Here is a 21,358-nt window from a genome sequence, read left to right as displayed (position 1 = left end):
TAAGTCAAATTTGGAAAATTTTGTTACAATTGTCCCCGCGGTCTCCCCTACAGAGTAATACCCCCGGGGGGGGGGCACTCAGTATATAATGCACAGTGTGTCGGAGGGGACCCCCATTTTTACACCCAAATTTCCGTTCCAAGGCATAGCATTTTTGTCTTATTGAGACAAAAAACAAAGAAAGCCGCTCCTAGGCATAGCACTTTGTTCTTATCGAAAAAAAGAAAAAAAGAAATCCGCTCCAAAGCTTTGCATATTTTTCGTTACGCCGTTCCGGTCGCATTGATCTGCTGCAATTTTGGTGAAAAGCGGCCGCCGAGCGCTGTCCGACCATCGTCTCTGCGCTAGCGCACACGGCGGAGGCCGCGCTAGCTGCATCATGCACGCATGCCCGTTCCATAGGGGTGCATACGCACGTACTCGCACGCTGGCGATCCGTTCCAAGGACCCCCGTTTTCACAAAATTGTAGTTCCGAAGCCCGTTCCGAGGACCCTCCTTTTTACAATAAGCCCGCTCCAAGGCCCCCGTTTTTTGTCTCGCCCGCGGCACACCCCTACCACTTTTTTGGTCGAGTGCCCCCCCCCCCCCCGGGGTAATACCGAGAGTAATTCAATTCACGTTTCTCATTCGGGACAGGTGCCTGAATGGGATGACGGCACATATATCTTTGTCTTTGCGCAAATAAATAAAAAATAATTTCTCGAGCGGCGTTTCATAAACGACACGCGATTCTTTTCGCGAATACGGAAACAATCCTCCCGGTGAGTCTCAATGATATCCTTTCGAATTCAGCTTTTGTAAAACCATTCAAAGTTCTACGTAGCTATAGACAAGTTTAGTTATAAGTGCTTGATAATGTGTGCATATTTGGATGATCATTCTTCGCATTTCGATGATGGGCTTTTGAATGTGGTGAAGGTAGAAGTTGAATCTTCGGATGAGCTTGGGCTTGATGAGAGAGACGACCGCTCTGCCTCGACCGGCGGGGAAGGTTCGGCGGAGGAGGACTACGAAACCCGCTACCCGGAGGGCGACGTAACAGCTGGCGAACTTGGACTCGACGATAATCATGATAGTGGTGTTCCAACATGGATGCTTAAAAGAGGATTGAATGAAGACAAGAATGACATGGAGACTCGAATTTATAACAAGAAAGAACTTCAATGTATGGTAGAAAATGTCAATGACTCTCGTGTCTCGTTTGAACCATTCACCAATAAGAAAATTCCTGTTTTTGACAGGTTTGTCCAAATCTTTGTTGATGGTAAAAAACAGCAATATACAGCATGTGTCGAGTGCCGCACCCTTATTAAATATTTATCACGTGATGGCACTCGAGGCTTACACCAGCACAGTTGCCCTCACAACAGATTACATAGAGCAAAGGCAAAAAAGGATGATAATATTAATAAAGGTGTAATGTCGGAGCCGGAGGTACATGAGGAGAAGTCAACAAAAAATGACAGTAGACCTATCTGTACTTCCATCTCAAACCACGACAGCCATGCTCCACGCGATGGTATACGAACCAGATACTCATCTAGTGCTTCCAACAACAATCCATTGATGATACCTTCAAACTCAAAGTCTTCAAAGACAAAGAGGGCACCTATTGATGACATGGCTCAAAGCCTTGGACCAAGAGTGAAGAACAGAGTCCGATCAGCATCTCCTTCTCCCACAATGCCAATGGTGACTATGCTGATATAATCTACAATTTAATGCTTTATCAATAATTTTTTACCTGCTTCATCATGCATGTGAATGACTTGGAGTGGTATTCAACTTTCTTTCATGAGTGGCATGTCCGCTGCATGAATTTTTATAAAAAGATCAATTGTTCAATTTGGTCAGAGTATTGCTGTAGCCGAATTGCCGAACCGAACAGAAGTTTGCCGAACTTGGCACCAACAAACCAGACCGAACTGAACTGAACACAAAGGTTTTGTTTGGTAGTTCAGAATAAAATACCAGTTACATTTACAAAGTGCCATTGGTCACAAATTAATTTTGATTGGGACTCCATATAGATTATAGGATATTAAAAAGAACATTTAAATTGGTTAGTGATCATTAAGCACAATAATATTGAAGGATGTGTAATAAATAATGGATACTCATTAGATAATTTTGAAATACACTGTGGAGTATCCACTGTCACCATATCTCTTTATATTAGTTCTTGAAATTTTAGGTGGTTTAGTTCAAGAAAATCAAGATATCCATACCATGGTTTAGAAATATATGATCATACAGAAATAAAAATAAGCCAATATGCAGACAACTTTAAAACCATTTATCTTGAACCCAACAAACAGAACTTGAAGGGATGGTCTGGGCTAAAAATATGTATATTTAAAAAATATACACATGTAGTAAAATTCACAGAGCAAAATGCTGAAAATATCAAAAATCGAATAACAAATCTTATACAGTGTAACAAAGTGAAGTTTATCAATAATTTGTGAAAACAGTGTGTGTTTTCATCATGAATATTCATTAGGTGGGCTGATGATGTCATATCCGCAAATCCTTTTTCTTATGTTATTGCATGAAATCATAATTGTTTCATTTTTTCATGCATGTGTAAATGATGTGTCTCCATTAAATTATGATGAAATAAGTTGCGGCAATAAATAACGAATGCACTTAATCAGTTGTCAATCAAATTGTTTTAGTTCTTGGTAGAAAAAATTTGAATAAACCTAATTTCATATACATGTAATGAAATACAAAAGAACAAGTTGGGATATGCCATCATCAGCCCACCTAATGAATATTCATGAAGACATGCCTAGAACTGTTTCACCGGAATAATGCAAAACTTTAAAATTTAATAACTTTGTTACTTGTTATCCAATCTTGATCAAATTTTCAGCATTTTGCTCTGTTAATTTTCCTTTGTTTTTGAGATATAATATATAAATATCTCCAGCCTGGAGTATCCCTTAAAAAAATGCATACATAGGCCTATGTCTGGATTAAAAGCCAATGTTATCAAACTTGGGGATTGTACGATGCATTTTATTATGCATCTACATTGTAGTTTGGAAATTTGCTTTGGAACATTGGAAAGAGAACATTTTCATTTGGTGAATACATATGCAGCAAAAATTTTATTTTCTCATGTAAACATAGCAAACTATTTTCTTCTTTTCAAGTCATTCGTATACAATTTATCAGGCCTACAGAACTTTAGAAGAACAAACAGAAAACGCTATATATTTCTTAAATTAAATTGATCCAGTGTCCATAGAAAAAGTGGAATATTATTGTTACTATGAAAGAGTATAATGTAATGATCTAAGTTTTTGCTTGATTTATATCTGTGGCATATTACCTCAACCAAACATGGTGTTTAAAATCATGTATTTGTTTTTGAGATTATCTTTTGTTAAAATGTGCATTGCAGATAAAACTCATTAAAAAAACACCATATGGCTCATGCAGTCTTGGTTGACATAGATACTGGATTTGTTAATAAATGATTTCAATTTGCTTTCTTTTGAGTCTGGTAGGGTGACAGTATTATCACTAGGGGGGGGGGGAGGGTTATATTCATTAACTAAAAGGTTAAAAATGAACGAAGTATTAACATTTACTATCATATTACTTGCATTAAACCCTTACATTGTACCAGGTGCTGAGTATATCACAGTGACATAACAATCCCTTTTTCAACCCTCATGTTGATATCTTTTATAAGGAGATGCCCAACTTGATGCCAGGTTGGTGTAATTTACACAGGAAATGACTTAGAGAAATGTTGATGAAGATTTTTTTTTTATTTCATCAAAGAGCAACCTTTTTTTTTTAAGTTTTGATTAGTGACATTTGTGAAATCTGACAAGCAGTTATCCATCGTTAAACTAGTCTAGATTCTGGACTCTTTTTTGTGAAGTTTTTATATTCCCCGAAAACGGCTGCTAAACTCACAGTACGCTTCAAGTCGAGTGATGGCGCGATCCCGAGAACCTCTCCGCCCTGGCGTACATTGAGAATAGCAGCTGTTTTCGGGGAATATAAAAACTTCATAAAAAGAGTCCAGGATCTACTATATTCAAACCTGACTGAAACCATGGTCTATAAAGTTATCCCAGAATATTTTTCATGAGCTTTACCATATAGTCATAAGTTTTGAATTTATTTGTTTTTATGTTTTTTAGGCCAAGAAAAGGCGACTTAAGACTTCTGCAAACAATTATTTCTTTGGCTTTGAAGAAGGGATGAGTTCGCCAGTTATACCACCTCCGAAGCATGTCCTTCATAGCACCTTCCATCATGAAGTATTACGATCATGGCAGAATATCGATACCACCATTACACCAGATAATCTAGTGTACCCTCTCTTTATCATGTAAGTATAATATGTATCGTACATAAATTAAATCATGTATGCTGATTGGTTTAAAAAGCATCATGTGACCAAACATATTCTCACTAAAGAAAAAATTGCTATTCTGTGATGTCAGTGATGGAATAATGCAGTATTCCATCATTGACGTCACAGATCATGACCGCGCAAGCACTAATACGTGTTCCGCGCGCTTCAGGAAAAGTAGGTCAGTCAGCGCAGTGCCTTACCTTGGTTCAGATTAAAAAGAATGAACTAGGAGTACAAGAACTACTACCATAATCAAGATCTATTCCTCTAACTTATTAAACTTATTTTCCAGTCCAACCTCAGATGAATAATTCCCGCTATCTATACTTCAAAGCCTGGTATATTTGTATAATGGCCTTATTATTTGCTTACATATCTCAAATACAAATATGAAATATATTCAAGACTTAATAACTTTTGATGAAATCTCCTATTATATGCCAGCATTATCAATATCCTTGTAAATTTGAAATCCAATGCTTTTTATGATTAATTTTGATTAATGGTTAAGAGTCTTGTGGCTTACACAGTAGGCCTATTTTAATAAACCATTTACAAGTATGAAAAGTGCATGTACATGCAAATCTGCAACATTCTATCTGATATTTCAACATTTTAGTAATTGAAGCACGTGATAACACTTTTTTGCAACAATTTGTTTTTATTCATTAAAAACCACTTGCTTGCTCTTGCAAGTACCTGTAGCAGACCTACCAACCAGTACGTTTTTGGCGTATTTAGTTTTTCTTTTAAAAAAATAAGATTTTTTTTTTTCACAAAATTAAAATTTATTGAGAAAATCATCTCTATATGTCTCTATTTGATAAAACTTACACTTATTCCCTAATTCGACTCTCAATCGTGAATAAATTATTTTCAGTCACGCCTCACTATCCTTAAGCACAACCAGTGCAACAACATCAACACCTGAAATAGAAAACATTTATATACTTTACAAAAAACATACCTGTTTCGAGGGGAGCACCAAGCTTCGACGGCAAGACAGCACGAACGGTACTTACTGACGAATGTACTGAGGCCTCCCTCTGAGTTCAGATCTCGAAGAACTCATCAATGTACTGTACATGCTGTAAGGCCTATTCATCCATCAGAATTCTCTTTGCTCTATCTTCTTGCATCCAGTCAATCGTCCACATATCCATCCCGAATAAGACGTCCGTACTGTGCTGTGTCGAACTCGGTCAGTGAATTCCGAATGTTTAGGAATTCAGACACTCCTCACGCAAGCATTGTTATGCTAATCGGATACTTCTGCTAAGAAAAGAAAATGTATTTATTCCCTAATTCGACTCTCAATCGTGAATAAATTATTTTCAGTCACGCCTCACTATCCTTAAGCACAACCAGTGCAACAACATCAACACCTGAAATAGAAAACATTTATATACTTTACAAAAAACATACCTGTTTCGAGGGGAGCACCAAGCTTCGACGGCAAGACAAGCTAAACTTATAGCTCCCCCTCTCAGTCAATCAAAGAACGGGTAAACAAGAAAATGAGTTACACGACGCAATCATTTCAATTTAACCAACTTTAAATGTATAATGATAATAATACATGTCTCATTCAACAATCTCATCGAACGCCTACAATCCATCTTTAACAAAGTTATACGTATAATCATACTAGGCTGAGGCTAATTTACCCGGTATAAAAATAATTCTAAAGCCCCAAATTCATAGAAATTGAAAGACAATCCTTCATATTGTCTTTAATATATCCATCCTTAGCAGTCTCCGACCTCCACCTACCATGTTTCTTAAACAACCTGTCTGGAACACCAAAGTTCGCTGCTGCTGTGGCTCCGCCACTTCGGAGGCTATGCATGCCAAAACTCTTTGGATTCAACCCTACTTTCGCCAACGCCTCTCTCAATAATTCTAAACATCTAGTATAAGACAACTGTCCACGTCTTAACTTGTAACTATTACTGGATTTACAGTAATTTAGAGGCCTAAAAAGAAATACTTCATCAGAGGCATCGTTAAGCCCCGCTGCAATCAAATATTTCCTCAAAGCTAATACGGGGCAGGTGGGGAATTTGTAGCACCTATAAGAACCCATGCTCCTTGCCTGTAAATATCGGTTTTTCTTTTCATGATGAAAGTATTCACATGAGACAAATACAAGTCTAAATCACATTTACGAATATGTATCATTTCATCAAATCGTAGAATGCCTGCGTAGGAAATCAAATTCATAGCACATAATCGAATATCTAATAGACTCGTTGAAGATCCATACTTCTCAACAACTGCTTTCAAAATGTCTGGGGTTATAACTTCTTTCTTAACGATCGGTTTGTTTAGTAATTTCTTTAAACATTGTAAAACAATATGTATGAACTTGCGATCACAGGGATTAACATTCATCCTTGGCTTGCAGTCAAAATGCCACTTAATGGCGTAAAAAGCCGATTCTATCCTCGAATAAGGAGCTTCTCTTTGATACAAATGAATAAGATAGCGACTAATATCTTCTGGTTCTGCTGTGTCAGAATTTACTTTATTTTGCTTACACTAATCTCTCCAGGTATTCAACGCTCTGTTGTATTTACTCATAGTGTTATCAGCTCTCGAAGCTGTCAAGACCTTGTTCAAAGTTATATCATATCCTTCATGAAGAGAATTTCTGGATTTAAGAAAAAATAAACAAAACTTATAAGCTGGTATATATTTATCTCAACACAATATATTCAATTTGTGATAAATTCTCAAGTTCAGTCATTCTTATCAAATTCTCAAAATTTAATCACTTCTAATACGTTTTACAGCAATGACAGCAAAATTAAACATTAACTATGCAGCTATCCTCAAACCAGGTGGTTTTATATTTTCACTAAAATTTCAGTATGAAATTCATTAGATCACAATTCCATATCATAATTCGTTTCAATCGTCTTGAAGGCTTAGCAAAACAATAGCTTTGGGATTCATTTCCTTTGCGAAAATATTTATTTTTGCCTTAAAACACTTGCAAAAAACTTTCTGAAACATTTCATTCACAAGAATTCTGTAATTTTGAGACTTTGAATGTTTTCAATTATCACCAATTTCTTCATTCTGAGCTCCGCCGCCAGTAAATTGTAACTAATTTGAGAATGAAATCTCATATCAATTCCTTATCAACCTTTACGATGGTTATCCTTTTACATAATCATAACATTCTCCAATTTCCATCACCACTTCTTTGCTCTGCAGCATAAGTGGATCCTAGCTATGCAGCTATCTGCCATGCGGCCGTGTAAAAATTACATGTTGCATTCCAACAGTATAATTTTGAATTAACCTCCATCAAATGGATTTATTACATACCAGCATTCATGTCAGCCATCTCTCACAAACCGTTTTTTTTTTTTTTTTTTTTTTTTTTTTTTTTTATTATTATTTCTGCCTTGAACGAAAATTCCTTGAGGATTATCAATTTTGAAGTATTCAGAGAATAAGGAACGAAAATCACTTTGTTCAGAGAAAAGAATCGGCCAGAAGGGTTCAGACGGCCAGAAGGGAACAACCAAAGTCCCCCTAGCAGAACAAAACCTTCAGATGCTTAAGTACTTGCCCTATACATGCTATACATTCGATAGGTGGAACCAACCAATTATTCTCGCCCGACCAATCACATGAGAAGGGATCAACATGATCTATTAGGGGACACCAATATTTAGAATTGAACTTCTTAATTTTGAAATTAAAATCGTCCGCAAGTCTGTCCACAGTGTGAGGGCCCCAGATTTTGTCCAAAAATCCGAAAAATTCATCTGACACACCCCAATCATCAAAATCTATCATGCGACTTAATGCATCTGCAAAACGGTTCTCCTCTCTGGGAGCCCAATGAACGTGAAGACTAATGTTGTTTCTTTTACACAACTCAAAGATGTGTAAACTCATCTCATGCAATTCTGCAATCATACTTCCTTTATTTACAATCGATCCTACTCCTTTATTATCACAGAGGACCTTGACAGTTTTATGTCTCATGTGAGATACAACTGTTTGCAGTGTCATACTTACTGACTTGAGTTCTCTCCAAGTGGAGTTTTTAACCATTTCAAACTCAAACCAATCTCATCCCATTTCATGCCTGCGCACTCAGAAACCCAGGCCCCGCAGCCTGATGGACTTGCATCAGAATAGATGAAAGTCTGTGGAACTGAATAAGCAGAAATAATGTTTACGTTAAGAATATGCAAATTCTTCTCCAGAAGAAGAACACGAATATTAATTCATCACTATTGATCACATTATGTCTTATCCCAATGTACCCTCCGGATGATTTCGTGATGCATAAATCTGGTTTTAATTTGAGTAACTGTGCCAAACACTGGATACAATGTATCTTTCCAACTATAACTACGATCTTTCGTTCTGAAACCTCAGGCAATTCTGCTTGAAATGAATCTGAACATAACTCAAGATCCTTCATCCTTCTTTCAGTAACCTTTATATAAGCTACTCTGCTTTCCCGTGGTATTCCTAACCAATCCAAACACTGGACAGGAGTCCATTAAAATATTTCTCATCATTTGGTATCAAACCTGCTTCAAGTAAGTCATTTTTCACCGTCTTGACCATAGTATCATACGAATCAAAGGAAGCAGCACGACCCAATCATCTATATACAAAAAAAAAATGAAAATACAATTTCTATACGCCAATGATTAACGATAGGCTTAAATCGTGTAATGAAAACAAAGGTAGCTGTTGCCAACCCAATGACAACACCTAAAAGGAGAAAAACCTTGTACCACTACCAAAATCCCAACTAAAGCCTACAATTTTTCATGCACTTGAAAAATGTAATAATGATGATAACCTTGCTTAAGTTCAAAGGAAAGCTTAAAATCTCCCTGTTTTAAATAAGACATGACTACATTCCAGTCTTCAAGTATAATAGTGTTCTTCCACAAGTGTTAGTTGACATAACGTTAACCAAAAATCAGTCTCTTTTTATATCTGAACTCTGAATTGAATCTGAAAGGGGGTAACATCATGGGGTGCAGTGGTGGATTCAACAACCAAACCCTTTTTAATAATAATTCGTTAATGGCTTCAGAAACGAAATCGGGATTGATGTCAATGCTGACTTATCATCTTATTGTAAGGTAATTTGTAACCATGTTCATTGACATCTACAACAAATTGAGATGCATCAGTTGATTTCCAAATTGTAAGGAAGCATTCAATCTACCTTTAACCAAAGGTTCTGAATTTCATTGATCATACTCATAATTTCTAAAATAAAATTCTTCCTCCTACCCTGCACATCTTGTCGAATCAACACTAACGTTACTCGATGTTTCCCAACCGAAACAAATTCAACAATGCTCTGTTTCTGTATTTCTTAATTTAGAAGGGCCCGCTGACGGACCAGGAGTAGTCAATATATTCCAGATTGTTTGATCTGTGTCATATCTATGTCTAGGTTCATTAGTAAGAGGTGGAATTCAACCAAAATAACACATCTTTTCTTAACATATAATTATGGACTAGGTAGAATCAAGAATAGATTCCTTTGCTACGCCCTTCTGATCATTCTACTCTTCAGTTCTCAAATACCACACTTCGTCAAATACAGAACAAAACTGACATTTACCTTGCTCAGTTTGACCATGATCAATGGATCATTTAACTCTGTTGAGCATTGTTATCTCTGACGGATGAATCTTGCTTCCTGATACCTGGGCAACTTCTCCAGTGCCCATGTCTACCACAGGCAAAACGTTCGTCGGTGGTCTGAGGCAACTTGCATACCCGCGCCAACTATTTTGTACATATAAGTTGGCGACACTGCCAAGCGAATATCGATTTCTTGACCCAAAGGGTATACGAAATAAGTTGTCGGAAGTAGTAGAAGAACATTGAAAATTTCCAACATTCTTGCCCAATATAACCTTTGTTTGTTGAACGAAATAACTTACGCTTTCTATTTACACAAGCCTGAGCTTGCCTCATTCTTTTCTCCCTCATCAGTATTCATCCAATGCGGACCAACCTAAAATATAAAAATGATCTCTATATATTTATTTGATTAATCTCCCATAATTAAGTCATAAAGTAATTCCGCTGAAAAACGAACAGCTTCCATTAACAACATAAGGCCATATCTATTATGTACAACCGTTCATAAATTTCAAAAGCAATAGCCTAGTTTGGAATTTTCATTCATCTTTATCTCACTAACCTGCTTCAGATTCATCTGCTTTTCTGATATGTTTCTTCCTTTTAATTATATCTGCAATACCTTACTTCAGCAAAGCAAGGGCTGCGCCCGCTGCTTACCTTACTCTAATAAGGCAAATTTCTTATCCAACTCCTCCTGGCGTCTAGAATTATATTCATATTGAACCTTATTACCTTTCGAAAGACATCTCCGACGCCCTTTTTTAGTTGTAGAAGCTCCGCTGACCCGGGCAATGTATCGAGAATCAACATAATCAAACAGCCAGCCCAATCTTTAAACGAGCCAATGCTTCCTTTGTAGCATTGCTTACAAGAAGGCGAAGAGACTCCAGATTATTGAGTAAAATTTTCTGAAACTGCCTTTAATTTGTGGCATAACCCGAGGTTAATTTCTTGATTCGCCATTATTTTATATTTAACATCGAATCCAAACGTAGATCTATTACGATAAGGCCTATAGAGTTTAACACGTGGAAGAAGCGTTGAAAATAAGACGTCCGTACTGTGCTGTGTCGAACTCGGTCAGTGAATTCCGAATGTTTAGGAATTCAGACACTCCTCACGCAAGCATTGTTATGCTAATCGGATACTTCTGCTAAGAAAAGAAAATGTATAAATATGGTTATTAGATCAATGTAATTTCAGGTAACTTGGTTTTTTTTCAATCATTTTGTTAAATCCAGGGTGAGATATACACATGTTTCAATGTTTTTTTTTTTCATCTGCAAGAGCAGTGCGCATTTTAGCTTGCATGAAGCTTGAGCGCTGCGATGAGCGAGTGCGCCACAGATTTTATTATGAAATACAGTTTTTTGGGGGAAAATACATTTTTTTTATCACAGAATACAATTTTTCATTCCCAGAGGTTGGCAGGTCTGCTGTAGATAATGTTGATTTCTCACATGCTCAGTGTCAGACACAGAGTTAATTGTTTGATTTATTTCTCTCTCACTATTGTTCCCTTTCTCTCTCTCTTTCTCTCTCTCTCTCTCTCTCTCTCTCTTTCTCCCTTTTTCACACACACTAATTTATTTTATAGAGATAACCCAGATCAGGTAGAGCCTGTTGCTAGTCTCCCGGGAGTAAGTAGATACGGTGTGAATACCTTACAGGCAGCGCTTACTCCACTAGTAGCAAATGGACTCAAATCAGTTTTGCTTTTCGGCGTGCCAACCGGATTGCCCAAGGTAGAATCAAAATTCATCCTAATTTGTACCCATTCTTGCCACTCGTATATCATTCTTTGTGATAATTTTCTTTTTCTCGTGACTGAATGAAAGAAATTATTTGACTGCAACTACTTAGATTTCAAGATTGAAGTATTTTCTCAGATCAAAAAGGGATATGTACGGGAATGACAAATGATATGTATTAGAGAAAAATGGAAACCACAGAAATAAATGTGACTGCATGTAGTAAATCCAAGTAAATAACAATATTCATATAATATTGACTGGTCTTGAGGGAAACATCAAATATGTTGCCCGCAACAGAATCATATTGGCCTGAGTCTTTAGATGAGGGCAATATGGTTCTTTTTAAAGGGCAACATATTTGAAGTTTCTGAAAGAAAATCCAGTCAATATTATTATTATTACCTACAGCTGTATAACATGTAATTCAAGCTATTATTTAGAACAATTTATATGCCTGTTTGCTTATCACTACTTCTGAAATCAGGTTATTCACAAACTTGGCGAAGTAATCCTTGCTAAGCAATTGTGACCTAATTGTTACCGCGCAGTCGCCCATCATGCATGACGCGCACATTTACATTTACTTAACGCGTAAAAATCTTGTGCTTGGGTTTGATTAGCTGGGAATACGTACATGTATGCACTGGCTGCGCCGTGTTGCATGACGAAAACCTCCATTTGATAACACTATACCCCTGTTTCCCTCTTCATCAATTCTCTTCTCAAAATTACGACAAACCTTAACTGCCCCAAGCAAGCAATTTAAGCATCAAAACACCTGTTTCTTGACCTCGGGTCGAAGATAACACAACAGCCCGGCATATACAGTCACAGCAGGGGGCCACACACGATGGGATGCATGCGCAGCAAAGTATGCCGTCATTTTTATTCGCTTAATTCCCTTATTTCGAAGTCGATTTTCTTCGTTCGAAATTGAAAATGGACTAACATTGGATTTCTGAATACAGTATGCCTTTGAAAACGTGATTAAATATCGAATACAATAATTTCATTCCGAAGGTCCTACTACAGGCAGAGAAGTCTTACGTAATAGCACAGCTGTTGTTTATCATTTCGTCCTTGGCTCAATGCTAATATACAGGCCTGTGGAGGTGAAATTGAGACAGCGGGGATTACCTGGCCAAGCAGGGTTGATCAGGGCTTGGAAATGATTTTTGGGATTTCCAAACGTAAAATGGGGTATAAAACAGCAGTTTGCAATCTGAACTGCGGTCTTTCTCCAAACGGGGGTTTGACGTAATGGTTCACAAACTGGTTCCAACCAGATTTCGCAAATACTGAAATTGGCGATCAAAATTAGCTCCTACTGCGCCACCGCACTAGCAGAAATATGGCAAATTTTGCCCTCTGGTTTGTACAGGATTCCTATGGGCATAGCCAGGGGAGGGCAACATGGCAAATGTTTACCTCATTGGTCTCGGATTGAAAGTAGCCAGCGAAATATGACTTTTATTTATCTGCTAAAATATCTTGTATAGGTAATGCTGTCTATAAAAAAACATGTTCCATCCTAGTTTCTGTCCTTTAACTTGTTACTGAACACATTTTTGCTTTCTAGTGGATCTAATGAAAACACATTTAAATTAAAAGGAATTCATGAATAATGAAGACATCAGAGATGGTGTTTACAATGTACCTTATTGTGTATTAAACCACCATGCCATTAGAGTTCAAATGACCACCTTCTGATCATGCGCAGAATGGAATTATGAAATGGCTTATTACAGATTATTATTGTTATAATGTGGGAGAGATTTGATTTAAGTACCTCACTAAGATACGTCTCACTCTCATCCTTTTTTTTTCATCTCCTCAATCACTCCACCATTTAGGAGTCGTTTGTCAGGAGTAACTTCATGAAATATCATGTTATCTTTAGTTTACCACCATTCAATCTTTCAATGATAATCTTTTGTGATTATTATGTTTTTCTTTTATCATATTTTGATTTAGGATCCAAGAGGGTCAAGTGCAGACACAGAAGACACTCCGGTTGTTCAAGCCATTCAAATGATATCTGAGAAATTCCCTCAACTTCTAATCTGTTGTGATGTGTGTTTATGTGCCTATACTAGCCATGGTCACTGTGGTGAGTTATCCAATAATCTCTCCTGCACTTTGATCTGCCTTTACATGTACATGGATACAAGATCTAAGATGTATTTTCGTAGCCATGAAGGCTGAGTTGCCATTAAATTAACAAAAACCATAAATTATGCATGAATGAAGATGATATTTTGTTTCAATCGCAATAGCAATTTCAATTCATAATACCAATTTGCAATAACCATTTCTCTTGACAATTCTAATTTTATTAAGAACAAGAATTTCAATTCGCAATAACAATTCCAATTCCAATAAATGCTTAGAACATCAGCCTTAGTGGCAATATTCCAGCATCAAATTTTGTTGAGGCCAGGGAATTAGACAGGGATGTGTTGCTTCACCATAACTCTTCAGTATGCTTGTTACATCATAATGGCTTGAAGGTTGCATTAACATGTGACCTCCATACACACTCACTATTGGCTATATCCTTTAACTTGTGGTCATAGAACAAGTGTGATACATTGTTAATTTTTCAAGACTCACTGTTATTTCAGGTATTCTTAATGAAGATGGTACCTTAGACAATACTGCAAGCATTCAGAGGTTGGCTGAGGTTTCCCTGACGTATGCCCAGGCAGGTAAGTTCACCCCCACTGTTAAATGTATTCATTGGAATCATTACATCACAGAGAGAAGAACATTCCCCTTTTTAATGAGAGTTTCAAGAAATAATTTGTCAGATGTTTTATTTAACAGTTGCCACAGTAACAGTCATACACCTTTGCTCACAGCCAATGAAAATCAAGGAAAGTTGTCATATGTGCAGACCTGTCAGTTGATGAATGATGCATTCTCTTGTGATTTATAAACATCTTTCCATGATTGCACTCGTAAAAACATATACTGAATCAAAGAGGAAATTTTGGATTCTAATTTGCATAACCAACCATGCATTATTTCCTTCAGTGGCCAAACATTGAAGTGCAGTGCAGCAGATTGATATTAATGTAAAGAAGAAGACTTTGTATTGTGTCATGTGATTTGTCTTTTTGGGTGTTGGACACAAAAAGAGAATAAATATAGAAATAATTATCAATGTAATTGCTTTGGTGCCTTTGATATTTTTCATGCATTTTGTGATTACTTTATTGATTTTCTAATCATCTATGGATTGAATTTGTTTTGTCGCAGGTTGTCATGTTATAGCGCCCTCAGATATGATGGATGGTAGGATAGGCGCCATCAAGAATATACTCATGATCAATGGCTTGGGTAACAAAGTAAGTTTTCCCTGAGTCACTACCCCCTTCTTTTATCTGTCATTCTGTTTGCATCTTTGCTCTTCTTATCTCTCTCTTGCTCTCTCCCTTCCTCTTTCCTACTTTTCATACCTGTCTCTCCCCCCAACTCCCCCATTAAGAGCTCTCTCTCTCATTTCCTCTCTGTTCTTCTCTACCCTATCTCTTCGCCTTGCTCCCCCACACTCTCCATCCCTCTTCTTCATCCCCTCCCTTCGCTCTCACTCATAGTGGGTGAATGTGCAAAATTTGATTTATTCAATACTTATTAATTTGTACAGATGTTTAATTAAAAAAATATATAAATAGATAATGTAATAGGTAAAAAAAAAATGGAGAAAGGAAATAATGCAGGGGTGCCACTTTTTCATTTTTAGTCAGAATTCTTGCTTGTTATGTCCAGCTCTCTTCCTATTTTACTCCAATTATGCAATAAGAAATAGTCAGAATTGTCCATCTTTTTTTTCTCTCACTATTGATTTCTTTCTAGCTAAGCATCGAATCTTCTCACAGATTAGGTATTCTCACAATTCATGTGTCCTGCATGCATTTGATATGCACATACAGTACATCCAGTATTTAGGCGCATTGGCATAGGCTCTACTCGGCATCCCTTTAGCAAGCTGGTGCTGGCTGCGGCTACTCTACTATGCATATATGCTGCATGCTTGATCAACGCGAGCGATCCTCAGCAGCTAGCTCACAACAGCAACATGACTGGGTTTTTTTGTAAGACCAGGGAAGGAATAAAATACCATCAAAAGGCCAAGGAGTTGATCAAACTTCCTTCATCATCATAGATTCTTGGGATTTCAGATAAACTTTTAGTCAGTAAGTGAGCCTGTGATCTACATGCAAAGATCTACATGCAAAGATACGTAACAATTTAGAATGGTATGGTGACATGCTGAATTTTGTAATAGTTCATATTTATATAGCGCATTTTAATCAAGATACAAAGCACTTGAAATTTTGTTTAGTTTTTTTTCTCAATAATTGTTAAATATATTCATTTTCATGAAATATGTTTAAATGGATAATTCATTATTAAAAACATTTATAAGCTTGGTCAGAATTTTAGGGAAAATTATTCAGATAATAGGCTTAGATAGCACCAGAGAGCCACTGGAACACCAGTGCTGGGGTCCGGCTGGTTAGGACTTTGCTCTTTGCGCTCGTGATTATTTTGTGTATCAAAATAAAATTCAGAACCTCAATAAATTTCACACTTTAGATGAGACCCAGTGGCATCCCTGGCTAATTTCAATATGAACCACTACCAGTCGTCATGGTGTGTGTCCTATATATGTTTACGATATTAAACCCATGGAGAAATTGCCCTTTGTTTCTAGTTGATTGATTTACTGTTATTAATTTACAGGTATCGGTGATGAGCTACAGTGCAAAGTTTGCATCTTGTTTCTATGGTCCATTCCGTGATGCGGCTAAGTCAGCCCCTAGCTCAGGAGACAGAAGATGTTATCAGCTTCCCCCAGGGGCCAGAGGACTTGCTATGAGAGCTGTGGTAAGTCCAACATAAACACTATCAGCCCCCCCCCACTCCTTTCCCCTCCGAGGGCCACCAGGGCCCTCTAAACACAGATAATAGCGCTCAGTCGCTAAATTGAAAGAACAATTCTGATTGGTTCATAATCAGTCTATTAAGCAAAATGCGCATGCAACGGCAGTCTTGATAGGCTGTTTTATTTAGCGATGAACCACTGACCTTTGTGTAACGTCTTCAAAGGGCTTGCATTTAGAGCTGCGGTAAGTCCAAGATAAACACTAATCTATAGCATAATATTGATATCAATGATTCTTTCATACAGAGGTTTCATTGCATCGCCATTATAGCAAGTAAATTTGTCTGGGATCAGGATAAAATCCTAGCAGTTTCAGGCCCCAGGACAGTTCCCAAAGCAATACATGTATATCCATCCCCAGCAAAATATACATTTAGATCTTGGCCACTCATTTTATTCATTACTTTTGTGTCAAATTATTCTCACTACACCTACAATATACGGGAGAAGAAGTAGATGTATAGTGATTTGCATTTATCCTACTCTTAGAGTATGGAAACCATATTTTAGATGTTATCATTGTCTCTTTTGCACCTAGACTCTTTCAATCCATATATCATATCAGTAACATTAAGAAATAAAATCCTACCATTTAACGTAACCTTGAATCAATCTATCTTCACAGAGTATTGAGCAGATTTTTCCCCCTTTTTTCTTTCAATGTCAGGATCGTGATGTAGCAGAAGGAGCCGATTATTTGATGGTGAAACCGGGCATGCCTTATCTTGATATTGTAAGGGATACAAAGGAAAAGGTTAGTTAGGAATGTGAACATTTCTCTATGGTTTTTCTCATTGTTTGCATTATAATATACTGGAGATTAGAAATAAATGAGCTTACCAAAAGTCATATTTACTCAAGTGGTTTTATTAGGGATACCATACTTTCATCTTTAGCTAGAATTATGTATTTTTTTATATTTTGACCCCAAAATGCTGGCTTCGTATTATTTCCTTTCTTTCCCCTTGACCTCACGTTCGATTAGCTTGAAACTGTTCTAATCACTGGATCACCTCCACAGAGACCTCTTGCACCCCTTTTCAGAACATGCAGTGCGAGCAATTTTGGTTTCCTACAACATCGGGTGGAGTTGAGGGTTCCAGGATCTAGGTCATGTGGGTCATGTGTGCGGAGATTGCCTGCACCTGCTGCGTCAAAAAAAAGCGTTCATCAAATAATGGTGACCATCGTAATATGAGAAAGCCCAGATGAAAAGAATATCAAATGTTTTTTACACTCAGCATTAAGTAAGTTGCTGTCACTCATTTTGTCAGAAGACGGATATGGGAAAAATGTTGGTTTCTTACATCGGGTGGAGTCAAGGGTGACTCAGGCCTAGTTAAAATATTGTTCATTATACATTTCAGCATCCGCATCTGAAGCTTGCCATATACCATGTATCGGGGGAGTATGCCATGCTGTACCATGGGGCTCAACAGGGAGCATTTGACCTATCGAAGGCTGTCATGGAGGCTGTCAAGGGGATGAGAAGAGCGGGTAAGTAAATCTAATAGCTATTCTGTAGGATTTTATTAGGGGAGTATGCCATGCTTGTACCATGGGGCTCTACAGGGAGCTTTTGACCTATCAAAGGCTGTCATGAAGGCCTTCAAGGGTAAGAGAAGAGTGGGTAAGCTTTACCAAAGCTATTGGCTAGTCTTAAGTAGGTATTAGAGAAAGTGCATTTTAATGCAGAAAATAATTAGAATAGATTGATGGTAGATTAAATAGGGTATTTTAGCCCATGTGGTATTAGATTATCTGATAAGTTGACTGAAAGCGTTTAGACAAAGTGAATATATAGGTAAATGCCTTTCAAACTGAGTTAGTACAGAATCAATGACCTCCCAAGTTTCTGTTTGTTTGAATAAAACATATGGACCAGAAATTATGTAATTGGTGATAAATTAGCAAAATAAACATACTGCAATACCTATACACAGTCCCACATGTGCTTATCTATGCTGGTGGTCTACAGTGTGATTGTTTTTCAACTTGGATTCCAGGATATCACAAAGTTCAGTTTATGTATTACTATACTAGATAAAGTGACAATTACTCTTAGTTTTACAGGCTTTCTTGTGAAATCAGTGTTTACTGCAACTACTTCTAACTTTAAACCTGAATTACATTTGCTGTATCAATTGATCTCCCCCTGCAGGAGCAGACATCATTATTACCTACTATGTGCCTAACATTCTGGATTGGATCAAGAACGTCTAGGATGGACCGATGTGACATATCAAGCAGCGCATACAAATATAGATAATCTTTTATATAAAGGTATATTTGTTGGTACTTGCAATAAAATATTCTTTAACATATTTTCTCCTGCTAATGAGCGGTTCCTGTGCAAAGTCTATGGGAATGGCAGTTTTCGGTAGTCGATGGATGATGGTACTCACTGTTTGCAGTCATACTTGTACTTACCGAACTTGTAACAGATTTATAATGTTGAGTACCATATAAATGGCAGAGAAATATGGTATGTTCTTTGTTCTGATCAATGTTTGTTATTCCATTTCATTCAAACCTGTTCACGATTTACTTCAATAAAGTCCACGTTTTCCATAGACCCCAAGCTGAAGTTATCTTAGACATGTGGCTCATGGGCTGAGCCTTTTTAGGTTCTACATGTGATGAATGACTCCAAACTACAGTTTGATCTTAATATTATTTGATCATCTGTCATTGTTTTTTATTGCGTATTTACCCTTTTTGCAATTCAAGATGTTCAATGATCTTTTCATTTGAATTTTGTTACTTTCAGATGCAATGACACATATTTGTAACTTGTATTTATTGTGTTTTTTTCTGATGATTTGGGTATTTTACCTAACCCTTTTCAAGTTTGGGGTACTAAGGAGACGGTCGCTCCTCTTATCTGGGATGTTGTTCCTTAAAACCCAGACTTCAAGCCTCTATGATATATATTTTTATAAACAATGATATTTTTTTAATTCATGTGAATTAATTAATAGCATATTTTTTCATGGACCACATTTGCGAATAAACCTTATGCATTGACGTCATCGCGCTGCCATCTTAGAGGCTGTAGCCATTGCCTTGTATGCGCTGGTGATCTGCAGCTGGTGCATTTCTGACAACTCCGTTTACACATATTCCTATGTCCTCTGAGTGAGGGCGCTATGAGATAATGGTGTCATATGCGTAAGGTATAAAAAGAACAAACCCCCTTATTCACTTCAGATTTTATGTAGTTCATTTGTAGGTCTTGTTTTGATAACATTTTAATAGGATTTTAACATGAAAATTGTGAAAGTGTTTTATATTTCTTTGTTTTTCTTAATTTCTTATTAGTTTTGTCTTCAATTGATATTATTTCAGACGATTTAACAACCCAAATTAACTATAAATGAATTGGATAAACCAATTGGAATACTAACATAGTCATCACACCCTTTTGTGATTTCAAGACTGAAGCAAACTCTCATTTACTTCCTATACAAATCAAACAAAATATTATCCACTTTTGGCATGACATTGTCTCGCAAACAGTAATTCCTGCACAATGATACACAAATACGGTATGTTTTGAATTTGGTCTAAAAGTCTTTAAAAATTGCCTATAAATGTATTTTCTCAAAATTTCCACATGTAATTCTACATGGATAGTTATGTATTGATGTTTTCATTATAATCCTTTATTTTTTCAACATCAAAAATATATATCTCTTGCTTCTTTTTAAATATACTGCCTTTCAATGTAATTGTTTAATATGTCATGGCCTTTCAAATGTCGTTCTATTGATTTCTATCAGTCATATTTATTTGATGAACCATGTTAAACCATTCGCTGAGCAGCAAAGCTTCTTTTATCTTTCTATATTTATATACAGGTCGAAAGACAATAATTGTTAGAGTATATGCCACACACCCTTGAAGAAAAAATAAATAGTGTTTTGCAATATTGTATTGTATTGTTTAAAAACACAAGCAATCATAGCTTGGTAACTCCCAATGAGTGAAAATGAAGCAATGACTATATCATATAATTGAAATCCCACTGTAGTGTAAAATTCTGTCTAATTTACATTTTGGAGAGAAAAAAATCAGGTTATTTTATTCTTTTCTTTAAAGCCTAACTTTAGTTTCCTCCCAAAAAGTTTTCACTATTCCAATTATGCCTGCAATATGAATGTTATGAAATGAAAACATATTTATATGGATGTATTTTGTGGTTTTACATGAAAATTGATTCACGAAAATAGCTGCTTATTTTTTTCTCTATTTAGGATGAAAGAAGGAATGGTCAGAAGAATTTCGGATATAATACTTTTCAATCATTGCTTTTGTAAAATTCCTTAATTGGACATTTAAATTTTCACAAAGAATCAGAGGATCAAAAGAAACTTCAAAAGTAAATTGAAATTTTAGATTAATCTTGAATATAATTAATGTTATTGAACGTCTACCAAAGCTTTATTCAATTACGTTGAATTGATTTTAGTTGTCTTTGAAAGGAATTATGTTGCATGGAAGAGGAAAAATGTACAACAATGTATTTACCAATTGGTAACATACATGTATATTGACTGAAATAAATCTTAATCATGCATTCATATACTAATTTGTTTCTTCTTTTTTCCTGTTATATT

General features: G+C 36.4%; 1 protein-coding gene across 1 annotated transcript; it reads left to right on the top strand.

The window, feature by feature from the left end:
- Positions 1-466: 466 nt before the first annotated feature.
- Positions 467-21,324, top strand: LOC135156786 (delta-aminolevulinic acid dehydratase-like). The gene is made up of 10 exons (XM_064110167.1): positions 467-1,693; positions 4,168-4,358; positions 11,632-11,779; positions 13,763-13,898; positions 14,413-14,496; positions 15,050-15,138; positions 16,538-16,681; positions 17,407-17,493; positions 18,107-18,236; positions 18,901-21,324. The coding sequence occupies exons 1-10, from the start codon at positions 857-859 to the stop codon at positions 18,960-18,962; spliced, it is 1,908 nt and encodes a 635-aa protein (XP_063966237.1). The 5' UTR covers positions 467-856; the 3' UTR covers positions 18,963-21,324.
- Positions 21,325-21,358: the final 34 nt, after the last annotated feature.

Source organism: Lytechinus pictus, chromosome 15, assembly GCF_037042905.1.
Source record: "Lytechinus pictus isolate F3 Inbred chromosome 15, Lp3.0, whole genome shotgun sequence".
NCBI classification, from domain to species: Eukaryota; Metazoa; Echinodermata; class Echinoidea; order Temnopleuroida; family Toxopneustidae; genus Lytechinus; species Lytechinus pictus.
This window is presented reverse-complemented; position numbering and strand designations above follow the sequence as displayed.

Bases quoted from the DNA above. Each gene is read 5' to 3' on its own strand.
- LOC135156786 (XM_064110167.1), top strand. From the start codon at position 857: ATGTGTGCATATTTGGATGATCATTCTTCGCATTTCGATGATGGGCTT. The intron at 15,139-16,537 runs GTAAGTTTTCCC...ATTAATTTACAG, and splicing joins TCAATGGCTTGGGTAACAAA to GTATCGGTGATGAGCTACAG. The intron at 18,237-18,900 runs GTAAGTAAATCT...CTCCCCCTGCAG, and splicing joins CAAGGGGATGAGAAGAGCGG to GAGCAGACATCATTATTACC.